The 24,450-nt window shown below is 53.2% G+C and overlaps 1 protein-coding gene across 1 annotated transcript in view; it reads right to left on the bottom strand.

Moving 5' to 3' along the window:
• Nucleotides 1–12,957, bottom strand: part of TGFA (transforming growth factor alpha) — a 69,701-nt gene extending 56,744 nt beyond the window's left edge. Inside the window, exons 1-2 of the mRNA XM_045294084.1 lie at nucleotides 12,894–12,957; nucleotides 8,799–8,852 (exon numbers count right to left, since the gene is read on the bottom strand). Of these exons, the coding sequence (XP_045150019.1) occupies nucleotides 8,799–8,852; nucleotides 12,894–12,957 (118 nt within the window). The remainder of the gene's footprint in view (nucleotides 1–8,798; nucleotides 8,853–12,893) is intronic.
• Between the last annotated feature and the right edge of the window lie 11,493 nt (nucleotides 12,958–24,450).

The following is a 24,450-nucleotide window of genomic DNA, read 5'->3' as shown; positions in this document are numbered from 1 at the left end:
TCTTCTAACTCCGGCTCTTTGAACATTTCAGTGTCGTGCTTTCCTTCGTCTCCACGAGCCACACTTGGCATACTTCTACACTACAGGCATAGAGGTTAGGGCTTACAACACTTATTTGGAGGGGACAGAATTCCATCTGTAACACTTTATCTTCTGGCCCACCCCAAATCATGTCCTAGCCGCATGCAAAGCACCCTCGTTCTATCGCACCATCCCCGGAGTCTTTCGTCAACTAGCTCAGCTTCTGAATCCTCCAAGTTCAATACGAGTGAGACTGCAGGCATACTTCATCCTGGAGCAAAAGTTCTCTTCATCTCCGAACCAGTGAAATCTAGAATGCAAGTTATCTGCTTCTAGCACACACCGGGGCAACAAGTCCAAGCTACGCATTTCCATTAAAAATGGGAAAACTGGAGGGAAAACAGGAATGACAGGCACCAAGCCGAACAAAAGCCTTGCTCTCAAGCCTTGCAAAGAGTCCTCTTTTCTCTAAGATCTCTGAGGGGCGGGGGCCCTTCCTCCCTCCAGACTCCAGAGTTGGTCATTCCTTCTGAATTCAGAGCGGCTCCTTGCTCTGTCTTCCAAACCCTTTGGGCTTGCAATTCTGCTCCCTCTGTTTCAGGTGGCTCTCACCTCATAGTCCATCCGAGTTCCTGTCCTTAGGCGGCTTAAACTCTTCCAGCCTCTCTCGTTGTCTGTTTCTACCGCCACTTGCACACTGCATGTATTTGGGAGAGCAGCATAACCCCTTCTTGGTATCAAATGCTATCTTGTTATCGATTGCTGCTATCACAGAAATAGCCCGACAGAATCTAGATGTCTGTGTTCAGGTTGCCATCTCTAGGGGAAAGGCTTTCTGTGTTGGCTTTGCGGGGATGCCCTTGTCTATTTCAAGCCAACTCCTGGGCAATCTTTATGTGGCTTGGCATCTCTCGTATCCCATCTCTCCTGTGCTCATTTGTTTAATCTCTTTTATAACTCAACAGATATGGATTCCAGATACCATGGACTCTAATTCTGTCTAATGAACATAACGAAAGAGCACCCATTCCTCATTGGATATAAGGATGGAGATTGGGATTCACAATGCAAATCTCATAATTCAATCCGTCACACATATTAACTAAATAAATGAAATAGCTGGCCATCAGGAAAGAGTTGCTACATCTGGTATAAGATGAATGTTCTAGAAAGGCTTGATAGAGATGAGCAGTTTAGGAAAAACTGCTGTTGCAATAGGAGTAGACAACTACAAAGAAACTAGAGGTGTGAGGGAAGCGTTTAGTCTGGGAAGAGCTTGCGGCCCTTCCTCTGCAAATCCTAAAGTAAGCACATCGGGAAATGATCGAGATACATTAGCATTCATGCAAGTATGATGAGGTGGCATCCATTGATAACTATAATGTGAAAGCATTCATCGCTAAAACAGACGCTATCAAAAAACAATACTCGTCCGTCCTTCACACTTGGGGATTCTCTACTCCAAGCAATTCAATTTCATCTTTTATAAATCCTGACTGCGACCCACTGCATTTTGATTGTGCGGCTCACAATTTGAAAAGGGTACTGATTTAATCCCACGCTTTCATTTTCTTGATGGGGGAACCGAAACTCAGAGAGACTTAAACACACATTAAGGTCGCATTGCCAGGGGGTCAGAATAAAACCCTTCACTCCGTACTCTGGTGGCTGCTCTACTCCTAGGGCAACTTCTCAAACATCGTTTTATTGGCATAGACGTCACATGTCATACACTTCAGGAGTTCGGTCCCATTAAACAGAGTTGTATAATCATCACTATCATCAGTTCTAGACCATTTTCAATGGGGCAACTTTCTTTTGCTCAAAAAGCAACTGCACAGACTGCTGTGAAGTCCCTTCCAACACCTGGCGAGGCGGCCTGTTTCAGCACAACTGTTTTGCGGCGTTCTCAAGGTCTGGTTTTTCAGAACGAGACCACACAGCCTGTATTCAGAGGTGCCCTCTGGGGGGACTTGAACCTCCAACCTCCAGGTTTGTTTCCCAAGAGGGTTACCTGTTTGCATGCTGCACGTTTTCCTTGGCCAAAGTGTAAGGCGAACTGTGGTCCTGGGTGAACAGGATGTCTTTGAGCGAGGAGAGGAGAGAACTCCTGACCCCTCCCTGCCTCTCCCTGCTCCTCTAAACCATTTCTAAAGCCAGCGAATCCCAGCTCCCCCCAGGTGTGTGTGGTTGTATCCCCAACTAAGACATACCACAGCTCTTGTGTTCTAGTCACATATTTGGAACAGGTGAACCATGTACCTGGGTGGAACACGTGAGCCTTCTAATTTTAGTATGACCTCAGCTCCACGTGGGAAACTCAGACAGTGGAATGGGGAAGCAGTGTGCAGCTCTAAAAAGCTTTTGTTAGGCAAGATGAGCAATAAATAGATCCCTTGCTGGCTGGCTGCTACCTGTTTTCCAAACCGTGCTACCTGTTTTCCAAACCGGCAAAGCCTTCAAACACTTCTCCCTCTGAGCTGCTTTCTGGCCAGCTCCACTGTGCATCTCGGCAAACATGTGTCCTGCTTCCTCATCAAGTGCTGACCACCATCTGCCTACGAAGGCCGGTCACGGGGACATTTCCCACGAAGAACACCCCCGTGGAGTCTGCACTCTTTCGCCACCACCTCCGAAAAGTCTAAAGACGACATTAGACAGGCCTTCAAGCATGCTCCAATTGCAGGTGGGTGTCATCAGGCACAGGTTAGAGGAAGGAGAAGTTCGGAGGTTTAAAGAGCCACCCGGGGATGGTGCCAGGCAGGTAGTGTCTGAGTAAGGCCCTCACCACACCCCATTGTCATCAGAGGGAGTCTCATGAAATAAAACAGGAGAACCAGATGGGCCACCTTGGAGCTGCGTGGGCATTTCTGAGGATTAAGCAAGTAGCCACCCAGCAACTTCTTAATCAGGGTGCGTTCTGTCCCTTTTAAGGGGCATTAAAAGGTGCCTTTTGAAGATGGGTCATAACTTCTTCCTGGGAAGGGTGTGACCGATGTTCTAGGTGGGAGGTGCTGTCAACCCGACCCTGCCTCCAGCTAATGTTTCTCTACCTGTTTTACCAGGTAGACATGTCCTGTCCCAATCCCCAGACGATGGATTTCACCCCCCTAGCCATTGCTCAGGAACTCTGGGGACCCGATGGCTCAGCACTTGGGGGCCAACTGAAAGGTGGGTGTTTCCAACCCACTAGCTCCGCACAAGAGGAACCCGTGGCTGCCTGCCTCTGGGAAGATAGGCTGTTGGATCGCGGTTAGGCCCCTTCGAGTCCGTTCTAACACAGCGACCCCATGAACAACAGAACGAATACTGCCAGCTCGTGCATCACCCCCAGACGCCACGCTATGCTCCAGAGGCCACTGTTGCAGCCACTGTGTCCCGCCAGCCACGGAGGCTCTTCCTCTCGTTCACTGGTCCTCTGAGTGTTCCGTCCAAGGACTAGTCTCCCTAACAGCACGTCTGAAGTGGGTGAGTGTATGGTTGCTATGAGTCAGATCGGCTCCATGGGTCCAGCAGCAGCAGCAGCCACCACTGTTTTCTAAGTCATGCCCGAAGCAGAGACTTTCTGGGACCACAAGGAGACTCTTACTGCGGTTTCCCATCCCCTCTTTTCCCCTGTGTGCGGGCTCCCTGAGGCAAGCACGGAGAAGGCCCGTGGTTTCACACAGCCCCAGCAACACAAATACTGGCATCCGAGTGCAAAATAGCACCTAGCCCCAAGAATAGTAATGCTGCCACCTCCCTCTCATGAGCCCATGGCAGGCATTATCAATTGATCACTGTGGTACTTTTACCAACCTTATAATCCTTGTCAGCACAGCTCCACCCGTCCATCTAAGGGATCATGTGACCAAAACATACAGGTTATTGCTGATGCAAGTCCAAGATAGAAGGAAACTAAGATCCAAACAGGAGCCAGATAAATAATGTGCAAGAGCAGGGACTTGGCAGAACTGAGACGAAACTAGGCCTAACCCCAGAATGCCTCACCTCAAGCCTTGGCACTCCATCCTTCCAGCTTCCCACCCTAAGCTGATGTCTGAGAAGCACCTACTTTTGTCAAGAATGCCAGTTTCCTCGGTTTATGGCGCCCTCGTACCCTCCCTATTTGGGGACCTGAGATCTAGGATGCTCAGAAGAAGAAACCAATGAGAGCTTAGGAAGAGGCTAAAGGCGATTGTGAAGTAGTAAAAGCATGGGTCTTTTTGCTGGTTCCCAAACAAGCACAAGAAAGCCAGATGGGTCAGTGCCGTTAGGCCCTTACAACACCCTTGACTGGCACAGGAAGCTTCCTTTTCTCTACAGTGATATCCATTGAAATGTGACGAGGCCATGCTGCGTGTTCCTATAGCCCTGCTCTACTCCAACCACTCAGAAGCACATCACAACCCGCTTTCTAACCATGATAGCTTTGCATTTCCATCAACTCTTACAGAGACCGCCACGCCCCATCTTCATGTCTACATGCACAGGCCTGGCGTTGAGCAAATGAGACATGAAAGAAAGGACCAGCGTTAATGTCAGAAGAGATTCTGAAACTTGTTCTTGAATGTCGAATAGCTAAAAGGAAAGACAGCCACGACGTAAAAGAGCTGAACAGAAGATGTCAAAGTGTGGTTCAAGAAGACAACATATTATCGAGAAGTGTGCAAAGACCTGAAGGTTGAAAGCCAAAGGGAAGAACACATTAGATATTTCTCAAGCTGAAAGAGCTGAAACCAAACCTTAAACCTTGAATTACAATATTGAGGGATTCTATAGGCAAAATATTAAATGAAGCGGGAAGCATCTAAAGAATATGATTGGAATACACAGAGTCACTATACTGAGAGGTGATCAACATTCAACCTATTCAGGAGATAGCATATGATCACGAATTGATGGTGTTGAAGGAACAAGTTCAACCTACACTGAAGGCACTGGTGAAAAACAAGGCTACAGGAACCGACAGAATATCAATTGAGATATTTCAACAAACAGTTGCAAGGCTCAGTCATCAATTCCAAGAAATCTGGAGGACCACTCCCTGGCCACCTGACAGAAGGAGATCCATACATGTGCCTAAGCTGAAGAAAGGTGACCCAGATGGATGAAGACATTATTAAACAATACCATGACCATCACAAACAAGGGACGTTTTGCTGAAAATAACTCAAAAACAGTTATAGCAGCCCATCCCTAGGGAACTGTCTGAAACTTTAGCTGGATTTAGGACATGGAACAAGACATAGCATTGCTGCTATCAGACAAACCTTAGCTTAATGCAGAAAATAGCATCAAGATGCTTTACCTGTCTCATTGACTGTGGAAAGCCAATCAACTGCATGAATCATAACGAACAATGTGTGATACTGTGAAAAACATATCATTGTGCTTTGTGCTCATGCACAACTTATACATTTCATTGTGCTCATGAACAACTTATACATAGACCAAGAAGCAGTCATTCACAAAGAACAAGTTGATACACGGTGATTTAAAATCAGAAAAGGGGTGCATTAGAGTTTTATCTTCTCACCATACTTACTCAAGCTGTATACTGAGCAAAGAATCAGAGAGGCTGGACTATTACCAGAGCATGTCATCAAAATTAGAAGACGGTTTGCTAATAACCTGTGACATGCAGATGACACAATTTTGCTTGCTGAAAACAAAGAGAACTTGAAACATCAACTGATAAAGATCAAAGATCATAGCCTTCAGTACAGACTATATTTCAACTTAAAGAAAACAAGAATCATCTGAAGTGGATTGCAGTTGCTTAAGGACCTCATTCTACTTAGATCCACAATCGATGCCCACGAACGCAGTCCTCATGCAATCAAACGATGTATGACAAGGAACAAACCTGCCTGAAAACATCTCTTTAAAGTCTCGCAAAGCAGGGATACTACTTTGAGGATCAAGGTGCACTTCACCCAAGCCATGGTATTTTCAATTGCTGCATAGTAGTTGGACGATGTATCAGACAGAATGGAGCAGAATTAATATGGCATGGTGTTGGAGGGAAGCACCCTGACCACAGACTGCCAGGAGAATGAACAAATCCATCTTGAAGAAGTACAACCAGAATGTTCCTGAAAAGCCAGGAGGGGGGACTTCATCCCTTTTCTATTTCACGATCCGAAAGATCCTTTCTGATGCCAGGGACATTCTAGTAGAAGACGTTGAGAAAGGAAAGATGGAACAGACGTGGGGGTCCTTATTACAAAAAGGACAGTCTTTTTTCTCTTTTTCTTTTTGAGAAGTGTAGGAGGTTGACCTATGTCTGTCCACATAGGCTTGGAAATCCCAAGTGGCCAAGGCAGGAGTATTACCAAGCCCCTGAAGGAACAGGCCTGAGGGAGACATTTCCTAGACTTTCTGTGTCGGTATGAACAGACGAGGGCTGAGAGGAGGGGGAGAAATCACCAGGAGCCTATTTCCCCGACTCAGGACATCACCTGCATTGTTATCACTGTTAGTGGTGTGGCAGTGCCCCCGGCCAGGCCAGACAGTGAGAACTGGGAGCAGCTTGAGAGGCCAGAGAACTGCGATGGAGGTCTGGGACAGAGACCTTGAGCCTACCCATCGGGCCTAACCTCAAGGCCTTAATGTTTCAGCTCCGCCCAATATGGCCGAGAAGGGTGCAAGCACCAGAAGTATCTCAACTCATGGGAATGCTTGAAGATAATGGGGACAATGACCAGAACACACGATGACCTCCCAACTGGCCCAGTGTCCAGGTTCTCTCAAACGATGCCTCGGGTGTGAGGACTGCTATGGCAGCAGTTTTCAGCCTTCCTCATACCGCGGCCCTTTCATACAGTGCCTCATGGTGTGGTGACCCCCAACCATAAACTATGTTCCTGGCTACTTCATCACTGTCATTTGCTACTGTCATGAATCAGGCGACCCCTATGAAAGGGTCGGTCGACCGCCCAAAGGGGTCACGACCCACAGGTTGAGAACCGTTGTGCGAAGGCGGCAAGGAAGGCCTGTCTGTAGGAGGGGCTGAAGGCGGCAAGGAAGGCCTGTCTGTAGGAGGGGCTGAAGACGCCTGGGAGACCCAGTGCACCCTCGGGTGGCAATTCTGAGAACGGCGTGGTGGTCTCAGCAGACTGAGGTGGTCAGACGCCATTGAATCAGTGCCAACTCATAGCAGTGCTCTGCACCACAGAAGGAGACACTGCCCAGTCCACACACCATTGTGCCTGTGCTCGAAGTCGCTGTTGCAGCCAGTGTCCATCTAGCTCCTTGGGGTCTTCCTCGCTTTCACTGCCCCTTTACCTTATCAAGCATGATGGCCTTCTCCAAGGACTGGTCTCTCCTGACAACATGTCCACAGTACGTGAGGCACAGATGGTAGACTATACGCCCCCTAGGTGTTCACATCTGAGCCCTCCGCGGTATGCGAGGTAATTAAAAGGGAAAGATGCTTTATGGAAACTCTGGTAGACCTCGGATCCCAGAAACACTGCTTCAGGACAGACAGACACACACAGTTAGCCCCAAGAAAGCGTAACAGAGAAAGAGAGGCGTTTCTGCTCATGCCATGGACCACCAAAGTACACCCAAGATCCCGGGGCCAAGGGGAGGCTGTGGGCTGCAGAAGCAGGGGTGCCCCGTGGAAGAGAGATCCTCGTCTCCTGTGTGTTTAGAGAAAAAGTTCTCAATGAGAAGAAGAGCACAAGTACCAGGGCACCGGGTGGGTGATTAGGGAATTTATGGGCACATAAACATCCCTGGGGATGTCAGTGAAATGACTAGGGGACGAGACGAGGGTTCCTGCAATCATAGAGCTGGGGGGCGGGCGGGGGGTGGGTAGGAAGCCAATGAGACACACTCCAGGTTCACAAGGGATAGGGCAATGGGCAGATGCCTGCATTTCGGATGCAGACAGCACCAGGAAATTCACCCAAGCAAAGCATCCAACCCAGAGAAGGCGGGTGCTTCTGGGCCTGAAGATGCAGTGGAGACACACATAGTCAACTCCTCGTAACTGCTCAGTGTGTGTGTGTGTGTGTGTGTGTGTGTGTGTGGTTGGGGGGGGGGAGTGTCTCATTCAGTTATGCATGCTCATTGAGTGGAGCATCCTGATATATTGAATGGAAAAATTTCAAAACATTCCAATGACATGGATAAACCCCTGCACAACCCCCACCCTCCAACTCAAGTTTTACACAAAGCAGAAATTAAAACAGCTTCCTCTCCATGATCTCTCCTACACAAATATCCACACGCGTGGACAAAGACTGGAGAGTGTGGGTGCGTGCACGGCCACGGTGGCTGCTTCACTGCAGTACCACCATCACATACGGTTCTGTGCCTCTACTTCCAAATTATTGCTAAAGGGCCTTTAGGATGAAAACAACCACCAAGAGGAGATTATCGCTACACATTTCAAAGCATAAACCAGAAAAGAACTAACCACAGCTCACCAGGCAGAAGCCGACAACAGGGTTTAGGGAATCTGGATTCTTTATGGATTACTCTGTGAGCTAGAAAATGGGGACAGAGCAGGTGCTGGGGCCCTGGGCTCCGTTTCCGGACTGGCTTGTTCACACCAACCCATCTGAAGCACTGGTGAGAGCCGGGAGAAGGAGACCCCACGCCCACCCCCAAGGGCCTATGGTGAAGACATCCCAGCAGGTGCTACTCCAGCCTCTGGGGACCACAGGGTGTACAAGAGGCTCTTCAAGGTCCAGGGCAGAGCTCAGTTCCACAAGCCAGCCAGGGTCTTGTCACCGCCCCAGGCCCCCCACTCCCCAAGCACAGCGAGGAGGGGCTGGACTCACCGCTCAGAGCTGACGTGGTGTTCTCCAGGGCCTGGCACACCGCTAGGAAAACACCTGAGGGGGGAGGAGAGAGCAGAGGTCAGAGTCCATTGGGCACATGCCTTTTGGAAAGATCCCAGGTAAGGCCTCTGAGAGGCAGACGGAGAAGTTTAACAAAGCGACCAACGGACAGGGTCAGCTATGTCTCGGTGGGTGGGGCCCCAAGGCAAAATGGAATCCGCGGGACCCTCTTGCTCAAATGGCCAGAAAAGAGCGCCATCCGAAGTGTCCGCACAAAACTCCTTTCTTCTGCGGGTTCACTCTAGGGCTGTTGGCAGGACTCCCCTTTGCCGGTTGGCATCTCCCGGGTTTCGGAAACTCTAGCTTCGTGGGTTCTGGTGGCACAGTGGTTGCGCATTGGGCTGCTACCTGCAAGGTCAGCAGTTCAAAATCACCGGCCTCTCTGAGGCTTTCCAAGCCTGTGCAGAGAGTCTCAGAAACCCACAGGGGCAGTTCTCCCGGCCTGTCGGGTCGCTATGAGTCGGCATGGGGGTCGGCTTGTGTTTTCACATTTGATATTCCTCCATCTCCTTTTGTCCGAGGGAGACTCAGGGGGGTGAGTGCAGACCCGTATAGATGTTGGGAACCCCAGTGACACAGGAGGCAAGTATTCAGGTGACCCAGGAGCTACCCTGACAGGCTGTGCCCCAGCCGGGGGTGGGTGAGGCCAGTCCGGAGAGACAGGTACCTCAGGGTGCTGCAGCCTCCACACCAGGACACACTGACAGATACCTGGGCTGGGGGAGGGGAGAGGCTCACCCCTGCGTCACCATGCACTGAGCAAGTTAAGATCATGCTGCCAGCCTGGGATGGGGCCAGCCTCCACTTGTCCTGTCCCGGGACGCTGGAGGGTGTGCACATGTCTGACCTCACCTCTCTGTTCAGATCCCTGCAAGGAGCAAGGCCTGGCGGGGACCAGACCCACCTGGGGAAGGTGGAGAGATGCCACGGCCGAAGGCCAGCACCCACTCCACTGCCCCCTTGGGCTTCTGTCACAAAGCTCAAATTCAAAGACGAGGAAGAGTCCCAAGGCTGCGAGTGCCCACCAAGTCCGCCACCACCCGGCGCGCAGTGCTCTACTGCCCAGGCTGCATGCCCTGAAGCCGGCCAACAATGACCTTCTGTGGCCTCTTGTTACCGGACTGGACCGGCACTTTCTGGAAATATAGCCACAGCATTCTGAGGAGGAAGGAACCTCCCAGGGGTTTTGCAACCCATCAGCTCTGAATTAGAATGACTTCCTTCCTAAAACGGAAGTGCAGAGACCCTAGAGAGGCCAGGCCACCTGCAGGTTACCCCAGCCTGTTGAACCAGCATGTCCACGGCCCGGGACCTGGCCAACCCCACCACGGGGACCGTGAGGGTTCCTGTCCTCTTTCTTGCAAAGGGGGGGGGGAGGTGCTCTGGCTCCTGGGGAAGAAGCAAATCTGGACTGATCCAACAGTCATGCCGACCATTTTCCTGTGGGCTTCAGAGCAGGCCTGGGCCAGAGGGGCCCTCCCTCCCAGAGACTGTCCTCGGGAAAGAGCCCTGGTGGTGCAGCGGTCAGGGGCACAGCTACCCACTGAGAGGTTCACGGTTCAAATCCACCCAGAGGCTGTGTAGGAAAAAGAGCCGGCCAGGTACTCCTGGGAGGATGACAAACGCCCAGAAACCCAAGTCAGCACTGACCCAACAGCCCTTGACACCCCACCATCACAGAGCCCTGGGTCAGATGGGTGGACTCCGGGGCAGGAAGGAAAACGATTAAGGTGGCACACACGCATCTTCCCCGTGCGGGTTCTTCCCGGGGCACAACAGGCTCTGCGCAGGAGCCCTGGCCTTTGTGGGCGTGGCTCTGAGGGCTTCCCCTGGACAGACATACAAGGCTGTTTGTCACCATCTACCTAGAGTGAGCTGGAACATTCCCGCCCAGAGTCAGGCGGGGTCTCAGGGATGCTCACATGCCGACTTTGCTGGTACCACCTAATTCCCTCTGGGCCTCTGCTGGCCAGAAACCCAGAGTAACATCAAAAGGAGACTTGGGGTGCTCGGCCCACCTCTAAGAGGCCTGCCATGCGCTGCCCTGAGCAAGGATCCCCATCAGGCCCCGCTTCCACACTCTCAGGAGAATCAGTTCCTAGGCTCCATGCTGTCCTTTAATTAAGCACAATTAAGGAGGCAATACCTTACAGGAGGGGGCACAGCTGCCCAAGTCCCCCTGGAAGACGAGGGCCGGGCTGATGTGGGAAGGCAAGTTTTCCACACACACCACATCACCTCCCCCACTCCCACCCCCGCTGAATTCCCCACTCTTCAGCTGTCAAAGTCATAAAGGTGTTTCGGGAATAAATTAAAATTTGCCACGCCGCTGTTTTCTACAGATAAGGGGTGCCGGGTCTGCATTCCTAACTGGAGAAGAGAAGTTCCTCTCTGGGCTTCATGCTCTCCTCCAGAGCCAACTTCTTCCCGCCCCGGGCTCCCCTCTCCCCTGACGTCAGAGACACGCTGGCGGTGGGGGAGACCCCTGCTCTCTCCACTGAGCTCCGTTTGAAGGTCTTACCTAGCCAACAGGGGTGCTCGGGCCTTTGTCGTGGCCCAGGGGTCAGCCCCACCTTGTGAGCATTTGCTCATGGGCCCAGAATGGGGGTTCCATGCAGTTATGGATTGAACTGAGTCCTCTCTGTCCCCCCTCACCCATATAACATGTGCTGTAAACTCTAAAGTCCTGTACGTACAGGGCTGCATCACAGAAACGTCACCAGGAGGTGACGTAACAAATGGGTTTCCCTAGTTCAGGAGGCTGGAGGTCTAGATCCCGGGCATGGGCTCTAGCGGAAGGCTCTCTCTCTGAGCTCTGGGGGAAGGCCCTTGCCTCTTCTCCGCTCCTGGACCTCTATGTATCTCCCCCTCTGTCTGCAGGGCCTGCTCTCTGCCTGACTGCCCTTCTTTCGCTCCCAAAGGTGATTGGCTTAAAGCACACCCCATGCTGATCATGGCCTTACTGACTTAGCCAAGAGAACCTTTCTCCCAACTGGGTTGGGAGCCAGCTGCCTTTCTAAAGGATCCCCCTCTCAGAATCCTGCAGCTGAACATGGGGGGGGAGGGGTGAGGGGTGGGCAGCCATGGACACAGGAAAGTATATGCCAGTAGGTCGCCGAGAAGCCAGGGCTTAGGAAGTGTTCCCTATGAATGACATTCCGGAGTGTGTCTACAAATACGGCAGGAACTTAACTGCGTTACACAAGCGCAATGCGGTACAATCGCACCTGTCTTTCCAAGTCCCAGAGACGTTGGTAAAACCCAAACCCACCGCCGTTGAGTCGAGTCAGACTCTTACACACACTATGCAGGGTTTCCAAGACTACCTCTTTATGGGGGCAGACAGCCTCTACTTTCTTTCGCAGAGCAGCTGGAGGGCCCGAACCACCAACCTTCTAGTTAGAAGCCCAATGCTGAACCCACAGCACCACCCTCGATGGCCAGGTGACTGCCTATGCTGAACTGAACAGGAAGAAAGTAAGCATCACAGGGTCTGCAGGTGGGACCAGGAGACCAGGAAACTGCCCCGGGAGATGGTCCACGAATCACACCTGGCTGACGGAGCACACAGGCAGGGCCCGGCTAGCTCCTCAGGGAAGCAGCGAGGGTTCACACCTGCCCAGGTTCAAATGGCTGCATCGGTAACCTCCCTCCCAAGGATGCCAGCAAAGCCAGGAGGAACTAGCTGACGGGACTGGGAAAACTCTGGGAAATGGCATGGAGAGGAGTTTGGAAATCTATGACAAGGGGTGAATCATTCGCCTTGGACAGTTGGGCTCAGGGGACAGGGGGCTCTTTCTTTCGCCACCCTGGGCAGGAATTGTGGCTTCGAAATGCATTGGGGGCCCCGCCGCCCAAGGAGATGACCTTTTCATCAAGAAATCACCCCAAAAGGTCAGTGCAGGGTTTCAGGGGGCAGGTTCTGACAAAGCAAAGAAGCCAGTTATGTGGAGAAGAGGCTACGGTACGTCCTGAGCCTCCAAGAGGCAGGTGAGGTCCCAGCCGCTGCACCTGCACGGGCCTGTGACGTCATACCAGTGAGCAGGAAGGTGTCGCTGTGTCGGTGGGGGAAGCCTGACAGGGGGCTCCCTCCACCCATCGTCCAGGGTGGAATGATCCCCTATGACGATTCATTAATCGTTGCAGCAGCAAACAACATCTTATTGACAAGGCAAAGCCACCCCTATGAACTAGGTCCTATCACGGTCCCGATTGAGAGGGAAGAAAATTGATGAGAGAGATAGATCCCTGCCCAGGTTCCCCCAGCTTGTAAGACTGTGACAGACATGGCTGCTGCCATCCTCAGTAGGAACTCTTGGCAGCCCTATGCCGGTCAGAGGGGAAGTGTGATTCTCCAGAGGGTTCTCAAAGGGAACCTTTCATTGAGAGACCACCAGGGCTTTCTTCCAAGGTGCCTCTGGCTGGTGAGGTGCCAAGCGCTTCAGCACCTGTGCCGCTCAGGGACGCCTGCCAGGCATTGTCGTCTCCAGCTGAAGAGTCCAATTGGTCCCACTTGGCTCCGGCTGCCGCCTGGGAAGTACAGCCAGAGAGCCCAGGACAGATGTGGCCACTCCCTCCCTTTCTCACCCGGTACAAGCTGGCTCTACTCGGGCTGCTGGGGAGCCCAGAGACGAGGGCCGTCCGGGATTCATTCACCTTTCCCAATCTCTGCTTATCTATACGTGACAAAGCTGGGCCAGGAGATCTGTGAAGTCCCTAAAATCCTGGCACTAAGAAGACAAAGGGCCATGCATCTCTCCTAACCGTCTAGCCCGGGGCCAGCTGGCCTTCTTCCAAGCCCTTGCTGGTGAATCCCCTGCCTCAATGGGGGACCTGGCAAATTTTTTAAAGCCACAGCAGGTACATTGTCGGAATGAGAGAGGGCACCGTGTGTGGCAATCCCATGGGGTCTGATCTTCCCATTTAGCATGGTGTTGACAGCCTGAGGGGGTCTACTTACAAAAACCAACGGTTGACCACCCCCTGGGAACACAGCTCTACTCCGACCCGGTGGGGGCCACCGCCAGTCAGCATCGGCTTGATGGCAACAAGGATGAGTGGCTTTGAGCTTTCCACCCACTACGAGCTCCTAACCCAATGAACTTCCCACATGAAGGTGATAAACCTGTCCTTCGACGCAGTGTGCTATTGACTTGCTCATCTAGTCCAAGTTCACAGCCGGGGAAGGAACACACTTTGATTAGTGATCTCTGGACCCCCATCCCTGATGACCCAGGGCGTGTGTGTGTGTGTGTGTGTGTGTGTGTGTGTGTGTGTGTGTGAGAGAGAGAGAGAGAGACAAAGTCCAGCATGATGCATCTTGGCAATATCTCGTGATGCTGATGTCACGCAAACTCCGTGAGCATTATTGGAGTGTGTGTCCTTCTGCCTCCACTAATTAACTCCAAGACTGGGAAAAGCAAAAGTAGGCAGAACGGTCTCGGAGAGGTGGGAGAGAAGGGCTGATGGGTGCCCACACTGCAGGCCTGATCACCTTCCAGTTCTGACTCGGAGTCTGGGGTGGCAGAGATAAAGGCACTTTCCTGTCAGGCCTGGGTTCGTCTTGGCTCTGCGCCTCCTGATCTTGGTGAACGAAGTCCTCTTCCCTGACCAAGCCCCATGTCATACAGGGAAAGCGTCTTCCTGGAATGACCGCAGGACTGAATGGGGCCCTGGGGCTGCCGTGAGCTCCCGCTCAGTCTGGCAGGGGGGTTGGGGAGGGTGGGCGCCCTTTCCTCCTTGGCTTGTCTCATGACTTCTGAGAGGTTTGGAAACGAGGAGATAGATAGTGGTCACCCCTGCCCACCTGGCCTCCCTGGAGGACTGACCAAGAAGACGTCGCAGAGGGAACTCCCTTGGTTGAGCCACTGAGGTCCCACGCCGCCGTGTTACAATCCGCTAGTTTAATCGTTGTTATCAAGGTGGGCAGTCATCACCACAATCCATTTTCGGGAGACACCACGGAGTTGCATGAGGATTTTAAAAAAACTGCCGCTGACTTAGGTCAGCTGCTCAAATACACCCTGTGGCTCCACCCATCCTCCCCGCCCCCACCCCCCCAAGGCAAACGAAAGGAAGGGGAATCTCAGAGGCGTGAGAACTGGGGTCTCTGGCAGTACAGCAAAGGCAGGTGAGCCCGGGCTGCGGGAATCGCTGTCACAACCCACAGCAGCGCCGCATCCACCTCCTGTTTCCACAGGCACCTCCCCAGCTCTCACCCCATGACACCAGCTCCCACCGCAAACCACATGCTCAAAAGGACACGCCTCTTGTCCCTGACCTGCTTCCTCCTCTTCTTCCTCAGGTCTGGGCAGAGATGAACACCTGCCAGTCATTATCAGTCCCTCCCCATCCCTTTGACCCTCATCAGCCAAGCCAAGCCCTCCTCCACACACAGCCCCCACTATGTCTGGTTACCCCCCCACCAGATGCCTCCTGCCACAGCCCCCGTCCAGGCCCCTCATCCATCTGGGCTATCGCAACAGTTGCCTAACTGGTTTGTCTGCCAACAGCTCTCTTCCCTCAGCTGCTGTGGCCAGCGTGATCTTCTGGAATGTGCTGGACCATGGGGCCACTCTCCTGGAGAACCCAGCAGCTCCCCAGGGACAGAGCCCTGCTCAGGGGCTCCCGCGGGGCCTGTGAGGTGCATACTCTTGCTCCACGCCCCATGTCCTCCCCCACTCTCCTGCCCGCGGGATGCCTCCTCCCTGCTCTGGTCCCGATTCTGGCACTTGCAGCTGTGTGGCCTTTGCTCAGTGGCCCGAGTCTCTGTTTCCTAAGCTGTGAAGGGGATAAAGAGCTCGCTCTCCCACGCAGGGTTGCTGTAGAGTGAGGTCTTATAGTTACGGGAGTCCCTGCATGGTGCATGTGGTCCCTGCGTTCAACTACGACCCCAGAGCCCATCCATCCACCCCTCGAAAGAGAGTCCAACGAAAGCTTATGGGGCACAGGTGTCCTCTGACACCTGACCCACAAGGGCCTCCTTGCCTCAGAACAGACTGGATGGGAAGCGGCTGTACTGCACCTGCCCAACGAGCATCGCGGCTGTGGTTCCTGGCGGTGCCCCTGAGATCATTGCTGTGCGGGTCTCTGGGCTGGCATGCCCCTTCCCCTGCCTTGAGAGCCTAACTTGCACTCACAGGCCTTGCTCAAACGTCAGACGTCCCTTCCCCCTGCTGTGTCTGAATTCTCCCCTGTCCCCAGCCTTCTAGCACTGTCAGGAAGCGTCTTGTGCCTCATCCACCCGTCTGTCACCCCGCCCACGCCCACGGGGGGTGCCCCCTTAGTTTTCGCTAAGTGCACGCTGAACTGGAGGAGCCAGGGTGGCTCACATGGGCAAGTGCTCAGCTACTCACTGAAAGGTTGGCAGTTGTAGCATCCGGAAGAGACCAGCGAAACAAACCCCACTCAAAGCAACGTAAACTCACGGCATCAAGTCCACGCTGACTCACAGCATAGGGCAGAACGGCCCCTGTGGGTTTCTGAGATGGTCACTCTTTGTGGGAGTAGAAAACCCCATCTTTCTCATGTGGAGTGGACGGTGGTTTTGAATGGCTGACCTAGAGTTAGCAGCCCAACCCATAACCTTCAGGAAGGCCCCTGGAGCGGTTCAATTTCAGCCCCATGGGATCACCGAGTTGGAATCGCCTCCGTACCGGGAACACGCAGATGGGGAACAGGGTTTCAGAAAGTCCTTCTTCGCGTCTGCCCTGGATTCCGTCCGTAGCCTCCGCTCTGGTTCTTGGCTCTTACTCTGCTGTCCTTGGAGATGGAGAACACTTGACACCTGGCGTTCGTTCTGCCAGCAGATGCTTACTGAGCACCTACTACGCGGCAGCCGCTGTTCTAGGTGCTGGAAGTAACGCAAAGGCTAAGTAGCCCATTCTCTTCCAGCATCCTATCCGTGCTGCTCCTTCCGGTGCTTGAAGTCCAGCAGCTGCAGCTCTGTGGGAGACCCCTCGCTGCATGTTGTGCAGCTGGGAGGCAGGTTACAACGTATCCTCTAGGTCTGTACCAGTGTCGAACTGTCTCACTTGAGATAGGAGAACCTCTGGAGTGAAGGGGTGTCAACCTCTCCCTGGCCTGGGATTCCGCCTCCCGAGCCGCCACGCCACGGTGACGTGGGACTGTGTGGTCAGCCCATGAGTGGGGCCCCGAAAGCTGTGATTTTCCTAACTCGCTTTTCAGCTCCTTTTCCTGAAACGTTTATGAGCAAGCAGAAGGGCCTGCCTTGGTGACCACAGGGAGGCCTGGCCCATTCTGAGGAAGGAGGAGACAGAGGGAGGGGAGGGGGTATGTGTGATAAAGCTCATTAAATGGCCAACCTCATCAGTATGTGTCTGGGGGCGTCCTCTGGGAGGGCAGGCAGGGCCTCTCATCCGCCATGTCCAGTTGAGACATGGGCACTCAACGGGAGTCCCTCTGCCAGTCCAGTGCAGTGGAATCCACTCGGCCTCCCAGTGACCCATCCAGTGGACGGTGGTTTTCAACGGCTGAGATTTCAGAAGTTGGTTCCCAAGCCTTTCTTTGCAGGCACCCCTGGGAGCCCTCAAACCTCCAGCCTTCGGGCTAGCCACTGAGCAGGTGAACTGTTTGCACCCTGGGCCTCCGAGAACATGTTGTCCCTGCCTACTGGGAAATCACATCAGCTGTCATCTTATCCCCCCCACCAGTCTTCTGGGCGTGGATCACCCCCTTGCCACAATCCCCAGGTGCCCATGCCAGCAGGCAGTGTTCCCCTAACACCCAGCAGCACTGCGCAGGGGAAGACCCTCATGGCAGGCAGCCACCCATGTGCCCCACACTCCCCACCTCTCTGATTTAGGAGGACTGATTACCGATCTCTCTCTCTCTCTCTTTCCGGGGCTAAGTTGGGAGGATGGCAAAATGCCGTGGTTGTCAGCGGCTGTCAGGGGGACTCCGACTTCCTGGAAATAGAAGCCAGAGTAGAACTGCGGGCTCTGTGGGATTTTCCAGGCTGGGATCTCTCCATAGCAGACCCTCCCTCAGACCATGTCTTCTGAGGACCTCTGTCTGGGTGGGTGCAGTTAATTACACGGGGCCAGCCAAGGCCTCCTCTTTAGAGCTGACGCCCTTGGGGAGAAAATACCCATGCACAGCATCCTGGGAGACTCGTGCAGCTGCAGTGGCACTGACTTGTGCGCCCCAAGGTCCCCGGGGAAACACGCCACACCTGCTGATCGACATGGAGATGGCCCTGCCTTGTTCAGACTCATTTTCTCTAAGGGTCGGCAGGTGGAAAGCAACCCCTCGTGCCTTCTTCTCCAGCTGCCCCCACTCCCACCCCCACCCCTGGTCGGACAGAACAGCGCTGCCCCTGAGCTGGAGGTCTGGGAGGGACCCCTGCTACCCAGCAGCACAGACAGCGCATAGCTGCTCAGTGCATCATCGCATGGCCAGTCACGCAGGGCTGGCTGGAGGGGGAGGCCCTTCCTTGCTCCACAGCCACACGGAGCTGCCCCACCCCACTCCCTCCTTCTTCTTTTTTTTTTTGGCTAAGCGGAAGCAGTCTTCTCTCCCTGCAGCATGACAGCCTTATCAAAGACCTGGACCAGGGGCTGGGCGCTGAGTCAAACTTCTTCCCCAGGGCCCGCTCCTGTGCTGGCTGACTCAGGGCCCCCATCCAAGCTCCTGGGAATGCCAGGCAGCAGGGTTGGGTATCGCTGAGCCCTCCCAGACTGGCTGGAGTTCCCCAGGCACTGAATCACCAACAGGCTCTACCAGGGCCACGCTCCGAGGAAGCAGAGGAGCGCTGCCACGTTGAGGTGTACCCCCAAACCTGTTCCAGCTGACGGACACTTTGACTCGTGGCCTCAAGGTGTCCCTGAAAGGGCTACGCTGGTCTCTCCCAGAGTCCCAGCGGAAAGGTGGGGCAGGGAGAGTGGACTGGCAGGCAAGGCTGTGGTGACAGGCGCTGACTCCAGGACTCTGTCAGCAAGGTCCAGGCCCCGCTGTGCTGTGAACTGTGCTGAGGGGAAAGCACGTGGCTTATAGGAGCTAGGAGCCAGTGGCCAGGTCTGGAAGTATGGACCACTGGCCGGGCACGGCCTGCCCATGTGTCATGCAGGCCAGCAGCATTAACCTCTCGATGGCCCCCAGAGAGCCAGGCTCACCCCTTTTGTTGTACCAATGCCATCTGCAGGAGCATCCACCCATCACTTGCAGCGTGTAGCTGGGACGTAGAGTCGGAGGGGGTGAAGTAAGCAGTCCTTGAACTTGGCCTCATTTCCTCTTGGGGACTGGCTTGTCCCCGATGACAGACTCATCCTTTCCCACAGCTCCATGCCCCCCCACCTCCCCCACCCCCCCGAACCACCGCCAGAAGGCCGCTCCGGCCTTGGGTTTGGGGCCAACATAAACACCTGTGTGACTGGGCAGCATTTCAGACCTATGAGCACCAGCCTTGGGGCGGGGTACGGTGCTGCACGACCCAACGCAATCGCCACTGGGCTCCTCCCACGGAGCATGTGACGAGACAGGGGCTCAGTTCAGGAGGCCAACTGAGGACCCAAACGGTTCCATCACCTCGCATTTTCAAGTGAGGTAGGGGGTGGGGGAGGGAACCTGCAAGTTCTTAAAGCCCCAGATCACAGGGCACCCTGATGTCTTGAGTCTCGGCTTTGGGTCCCAGAGGACAGGATGTGGGTGAGGGGGGAGAGTGGGGAGAAACCTTGTTGGGAGGCTGTTTCTGACTCCAGAGACTCAAAGGGTCCAGAGGAGGACATGGGAAGGAGTAGGGAGACCCTGACCACATCAGATCCCTAGCCCAGGACTCCTCACCTGCTAGTGCTGCCTGTCACTCACCCCATCCCACCCCCACTCCCTTGTAGGCACCTGGAAACCCGTGGGATAGTTCTGATAGGCATGATGATAGGGGCCGGGGGACATGCCGGCATCTAGCGGGTAGGTCCAGGGATGGTGACCGAGTATAATGCACAGGACTTTGTGCTGCTGAAGGTGCTCCTGGTGCAGCCCGTGGAGAAATCCTGAACCGCCCCAGAAAACGTTCCCCCGAGCCTTTAGGGCTTTAGCCTCCAAGTGCATGGGTGCAGAATGTCCCGGACTCGGGGGGAACTGGAAGAGGCTGACAGTCACACGAATGGCCAGCGTCACATCAGAACTTCAAGGAGTCTCCGAGAGGCTGGCCCTCTGGCATGCGCCCTTCCCTTTCCAGGTCTTTCCTCTCTCCCTGTGCCCAGCCGGCTCCCTAAGCTAATGCAGAGCCTTTGGCTTGCACAATAGGAAGTGTACTTATAAAGTGCGCTTTATAAGTGGAGAAGCCACAATCAGAACCCACTGCCAGGCCTTTAGAGTCCACAGGGTCTCCGAGGAGGCCCACTAGGGGAGGACACAGGAATCCCACTTTCTCAGTCCATGCCTAACTATAGGGCCTGTGTCCCTTGTGGGCCAATGCATGTTAATTGCCCATCCAGACTGCCCCACAGGTCCATGTGTGAGAAAGCTGCCTGCCAAATGGGGCCCCTGCACTGAGTTGCACAGGTAAGGAGAGCCCAAGACGGCTCTCTACTGACTCGGAGACCAACCAGTGAGGGGCAAGGTGTGCTGCTGCCATGGGTGGCCTTTCCGTAGATGCAACTGTCTAAGAACACCCACTTGTGTTCTTAAATGTTCTCTCCCTCTGAACCCCTTTAAAAATACTATGTATGGTGGTAAATACACACACAGCAAACCATCCCTCTATCAGCATTCTTCACATGAACCGTGCTGTGACATTATATTCATGGTGTTCTTCACATATACTGTGCTGTGACATTGTATTCATGGTATTCTTCACATGACCTGTGCTGTGATGTATTCATGGTGTTCTTCACATGAACCGTGCTGTGACATTGTATTCATGGTGTTCTTCACATGAACCGTGCTGTGACATTGTGTTCATGTGTCCTTCACATGAACCGTGCTGTGACATTGTGTTCATGGTGTCCTTCACATGAACCATGCTGTGACATTGTATTCATGGTGTCCGTCACATGAACTGTGCTGACATTGTGTTCATGGTGTTCTTCACATGAACCGTGCTGACATTGTATTCATGGTGTCCATCACATGAACTGTGCTGTGACATTGTGTTCATGGTGTCCTTCACATGAACCATGCTGTGGTGTCTGTCACATGAACTGTGCTGTGACATTGTGTTCATGGTGTCCTTCACATGAACCGTGCTGTGACATTGTATTCATGGTGTTCTTCACATGAACCATGCTGTGACATTGTGTTCATGGTGTTGTGCAAGGACCACCATGATCTGTTTCCACCCCCCCCCAACACAAACTCAGTGTCTCCTACGCCCCTAGTGCTGCTATAACAGCAACACCCAAGTGGACAGCTTTGACCAGCAGAAATTGATTTGTCCACAGTTTAGGAGACTAGAAATCTGAATCTGGGGTGGGGCTCTAGAACAAGGGTGGGTCACAGAAGGCCAAGGAAATGCTCAGCACCAGCCAACATCCCCCCTCACATCACAGAAAAGCAGTTCCAGCCATCACATCGGGAGAGTTCATTCAAACCCTCCCCGCCCCTTTGCCTTGTGCTGGAGGAAGAGCAGAAAGGAGATGCAGAAGGAGCCGAGAGAAGGTGGGGAAAGAAGATGTGTCTTGTTAGAATGGCTTCGCTCGACTCAGGAGTGTGGGGAGGAGCAGATGACAGGCACCAACAGGGACACGAATCGCATGGCCTTTGAAGTGGCCTTCCCTCAATTAACCGGATGCTCCCTTCACTGTTAGATCTCACCTGTGACACATCCCCCTCTCTGTGGGAAGGTGTTTCTGGGAGACCCTTGGTGCCTTGCTGCCCTCCCCTGCCCCTTCCATCTGCAGAGGAGGCACGGATCTCCCTCTCCCTCTGCTACCACATGTCTGCCAGGCCCCTGAGGCCCCTGCTTACCGCTGGCCCAGGCAGAACCACACACCAAGGCTGCCACTCCCCCGGGGAGCCACTGTCGGCAAATGTCTATTGACAGCCCCTGACGTAGGAGCTCATCTGTGATGACGTATGAGAAGTACTGTGCTTCTTGTCTGCCCCAAGTTGAAGCATGCACACAGCCGGGTGATCCCGCGCTCTCAGGCACCTGTGTCTTCTCACAGGCACTTGCTCACCTCGCACTCACAGACACTTATTGTCAGTGGAGCAGGGGTCACCCACAGATACCCGAGGTCACTACAAAAGGAAGTGGATGCTTCTCCCCCTCCTCCCCATCAGGGAGGCAGCACCTAAGAATATCAATAGCTATTCACACCGCTGGGTTCATCTCCTCAAAGCACAAGGGTTTTGAAATAGAAGCAGAGCCCCAGATTGCCAGAATATTCCTGCCTTTATCTTTCCTGTGAAGACTCCGAAAATAGCTCCTGGGTGGTAACAGCCCAGGTGAAAGCAATGACTGAGCTCTTTAAGAGAAAGTAAAGGGGAGGCGGGGGATGGAGAACGGCACATGGTCAGATGATGATGATGATGCTGGTGCGAGGTGCAGTTGGGTTGGTCCAGACGCAGAGTGATGCTATGTATAACAGAACAAAACTCGGCCGGTCCTGCACCATCCTTACAAGCACCACTATGTTTTTACAAGACACAAATCCATTATCTTTTCATTCTGTTTTGGCCACAAACCTTTTGAAGGCCCCTGCTCTGTCAACCCACCTCCTTAATGGTCTTTCATGATCGACCACGCAGGATGCTCGTCTCCAGGGACAGAGCCAAGCCACCTAGCGTAATCCCTATTTCCTGAATGCCTTTTCATCACCATCCTGGGAGCCTAAACATGCCTTTCCACCCAAGTTCATGACTATCTTCAGGGCCAAGCAGTGCGGCTGCTCCAGTGGGTCTGCTACGCTTCAGCCGGGTGAGGTGACATCACAGTCCCTGGGGGTATCCTTGGCAACCTCAGGGAAACAAAGTCTCACTTCCAGCCTGACCTTCTCTCCCACTCACAAGGGCAGCTGGTGCTCTGCCTCATTTAATGAATCCTAGTCAAAGGAAGGTGCATGCCTTAAGCTTGTTTTCTGGGGTGAGAGACATACTCACCTCAACCCACTTTCCCTCTGATTCACTGATAGTCTGGGGTATGGACATCTTCCCTCCATCGTTGGGCCAAGCACAGTCACCACTGTGGCTGAGATCTCAGCCCCAAGTGGACAACCCAATCCAAATGCAACCCAACCCAACCAAGCCAATTCAACTCAATCCATTGCCATTGATCTTAACTCATAACGACTCTGTAGGACCGAGCAAAATTGCCCCTGTGGGTTTCTTAGACTTTCGATCTTTATGGGAAGACCCCTCAAGCACATCCCCTGCTGAACCACCAGGGCGCCCAAGCCCCCACCCCCCAACCCCCCACACGCTGGAAAGTGTTGGCAGGTGGGGTACAACTGTGCATGATGAAGCACGGCGATTTTCTTGACCATGGAAAACCAGGAGGTCTATTTCACCAAAGTTCTCTCTGACCAGCTCCGTGGGGTTTTTGTGCTGTAAGCTCGGTGGGACAAGCTGAAAAGATGGTGACATTTTGACCTAAAGGAACTCCTCCTTGTCCTAAAGGATTAAATTCTCTTTTTTAAAAACTTCCACTGGATGCTGCAACTAGAAATGATCCACTGGACCAAGGGAAAATGTTAGACAGTCAGAGAGCCACACAAATGAAGGTCGTGGAAGCCGACAGTGCACCAGTGGGAAATACAACCCTCCGCTTCCAGAGTATTAAAAAAAACCCCAACTCACTGCCATCAAGGCGGTGCCGACTCCTGGCGGCCCTGCAGGACAGGGAGAACTGCCCCTGTGTGTTTACGAGACTGGAACGGTTTATGGGAGTAGGAAGCCTTGTCTTTCTCCCAGGAGCAGCTGGTGGTCTTGAACTGCTGGCCTTGAAGTTACCAGTCAAATTCTTAACCACAACACCACCAGGGCTCCTCCCAGAGCAATGACATGCCCACTAGAAGTTGCTGTCTGTTTAAATCTCAGGAGTTTACTTTAGTGGCTCCCTGAAATACCGACTCTCTCCCACTCTGGGCCCCTCGTGGACCAGCAGGATGGGCTTTCACCGTCACCCACAGCTGTAGACCCCTCTCCTTTAAGTCAACCTGTGAGATGCATGATTTAGATTTACAACAAGTCTAAATCTAAATTTCGAGTGTTCTTGAAAAGGATTATCTAACAAGTCATTTCTTTAAAAGCTGCCTACCCATTTTTACCGCTGACATTTTTGCTGAGTGTCTGTGTTCAGAAGTTGTCTAATTGCTCATGGGTTCATGATGGGGGGGGGGAGGGAGGGGAAAATGAGGAGCTGATACCAAGGCTCAAGTAGGAAGCAAAATGTTTTGAGAATGATGATGGCAACCAATGTATAAATGTGCTTGACACAATGGATGGATGGATGGATTGTGCTAAGAGTTGTACAAGCCCCCAGTAAAATGATTAAAAGAAAAAAAGAACTTGTCTAATTAATTGTACATCCTCCCCACTGGCCATTTCCTGTGCTAGTGATGCACCATGTGCCGACGCAGGCGACTCCCTTATCTCCCTTACCTTCGCCTGAAAAGAGAAAACAAAACATTCCTAC

The sequence above is a fragment of the Echinops telfairi genome, unplaced genomic scaffold (assembly GCF_000313985.2).
Source record: "Echinops telfairi isolate 266 unplaced genomic scaffold, ASM31398v2 ScPeMD7_2573;HRSCAF=3158, whole genome shotgun sequence".
NCBI lineage: Eukaryota > Metazoa > Chordata > Mammalia > Afrosoricida > Tenrecidae > Echinops > Echinops telfairi.
This window is presented reverse-complemented; position numbering and strand designations above follow the sequence as displayed.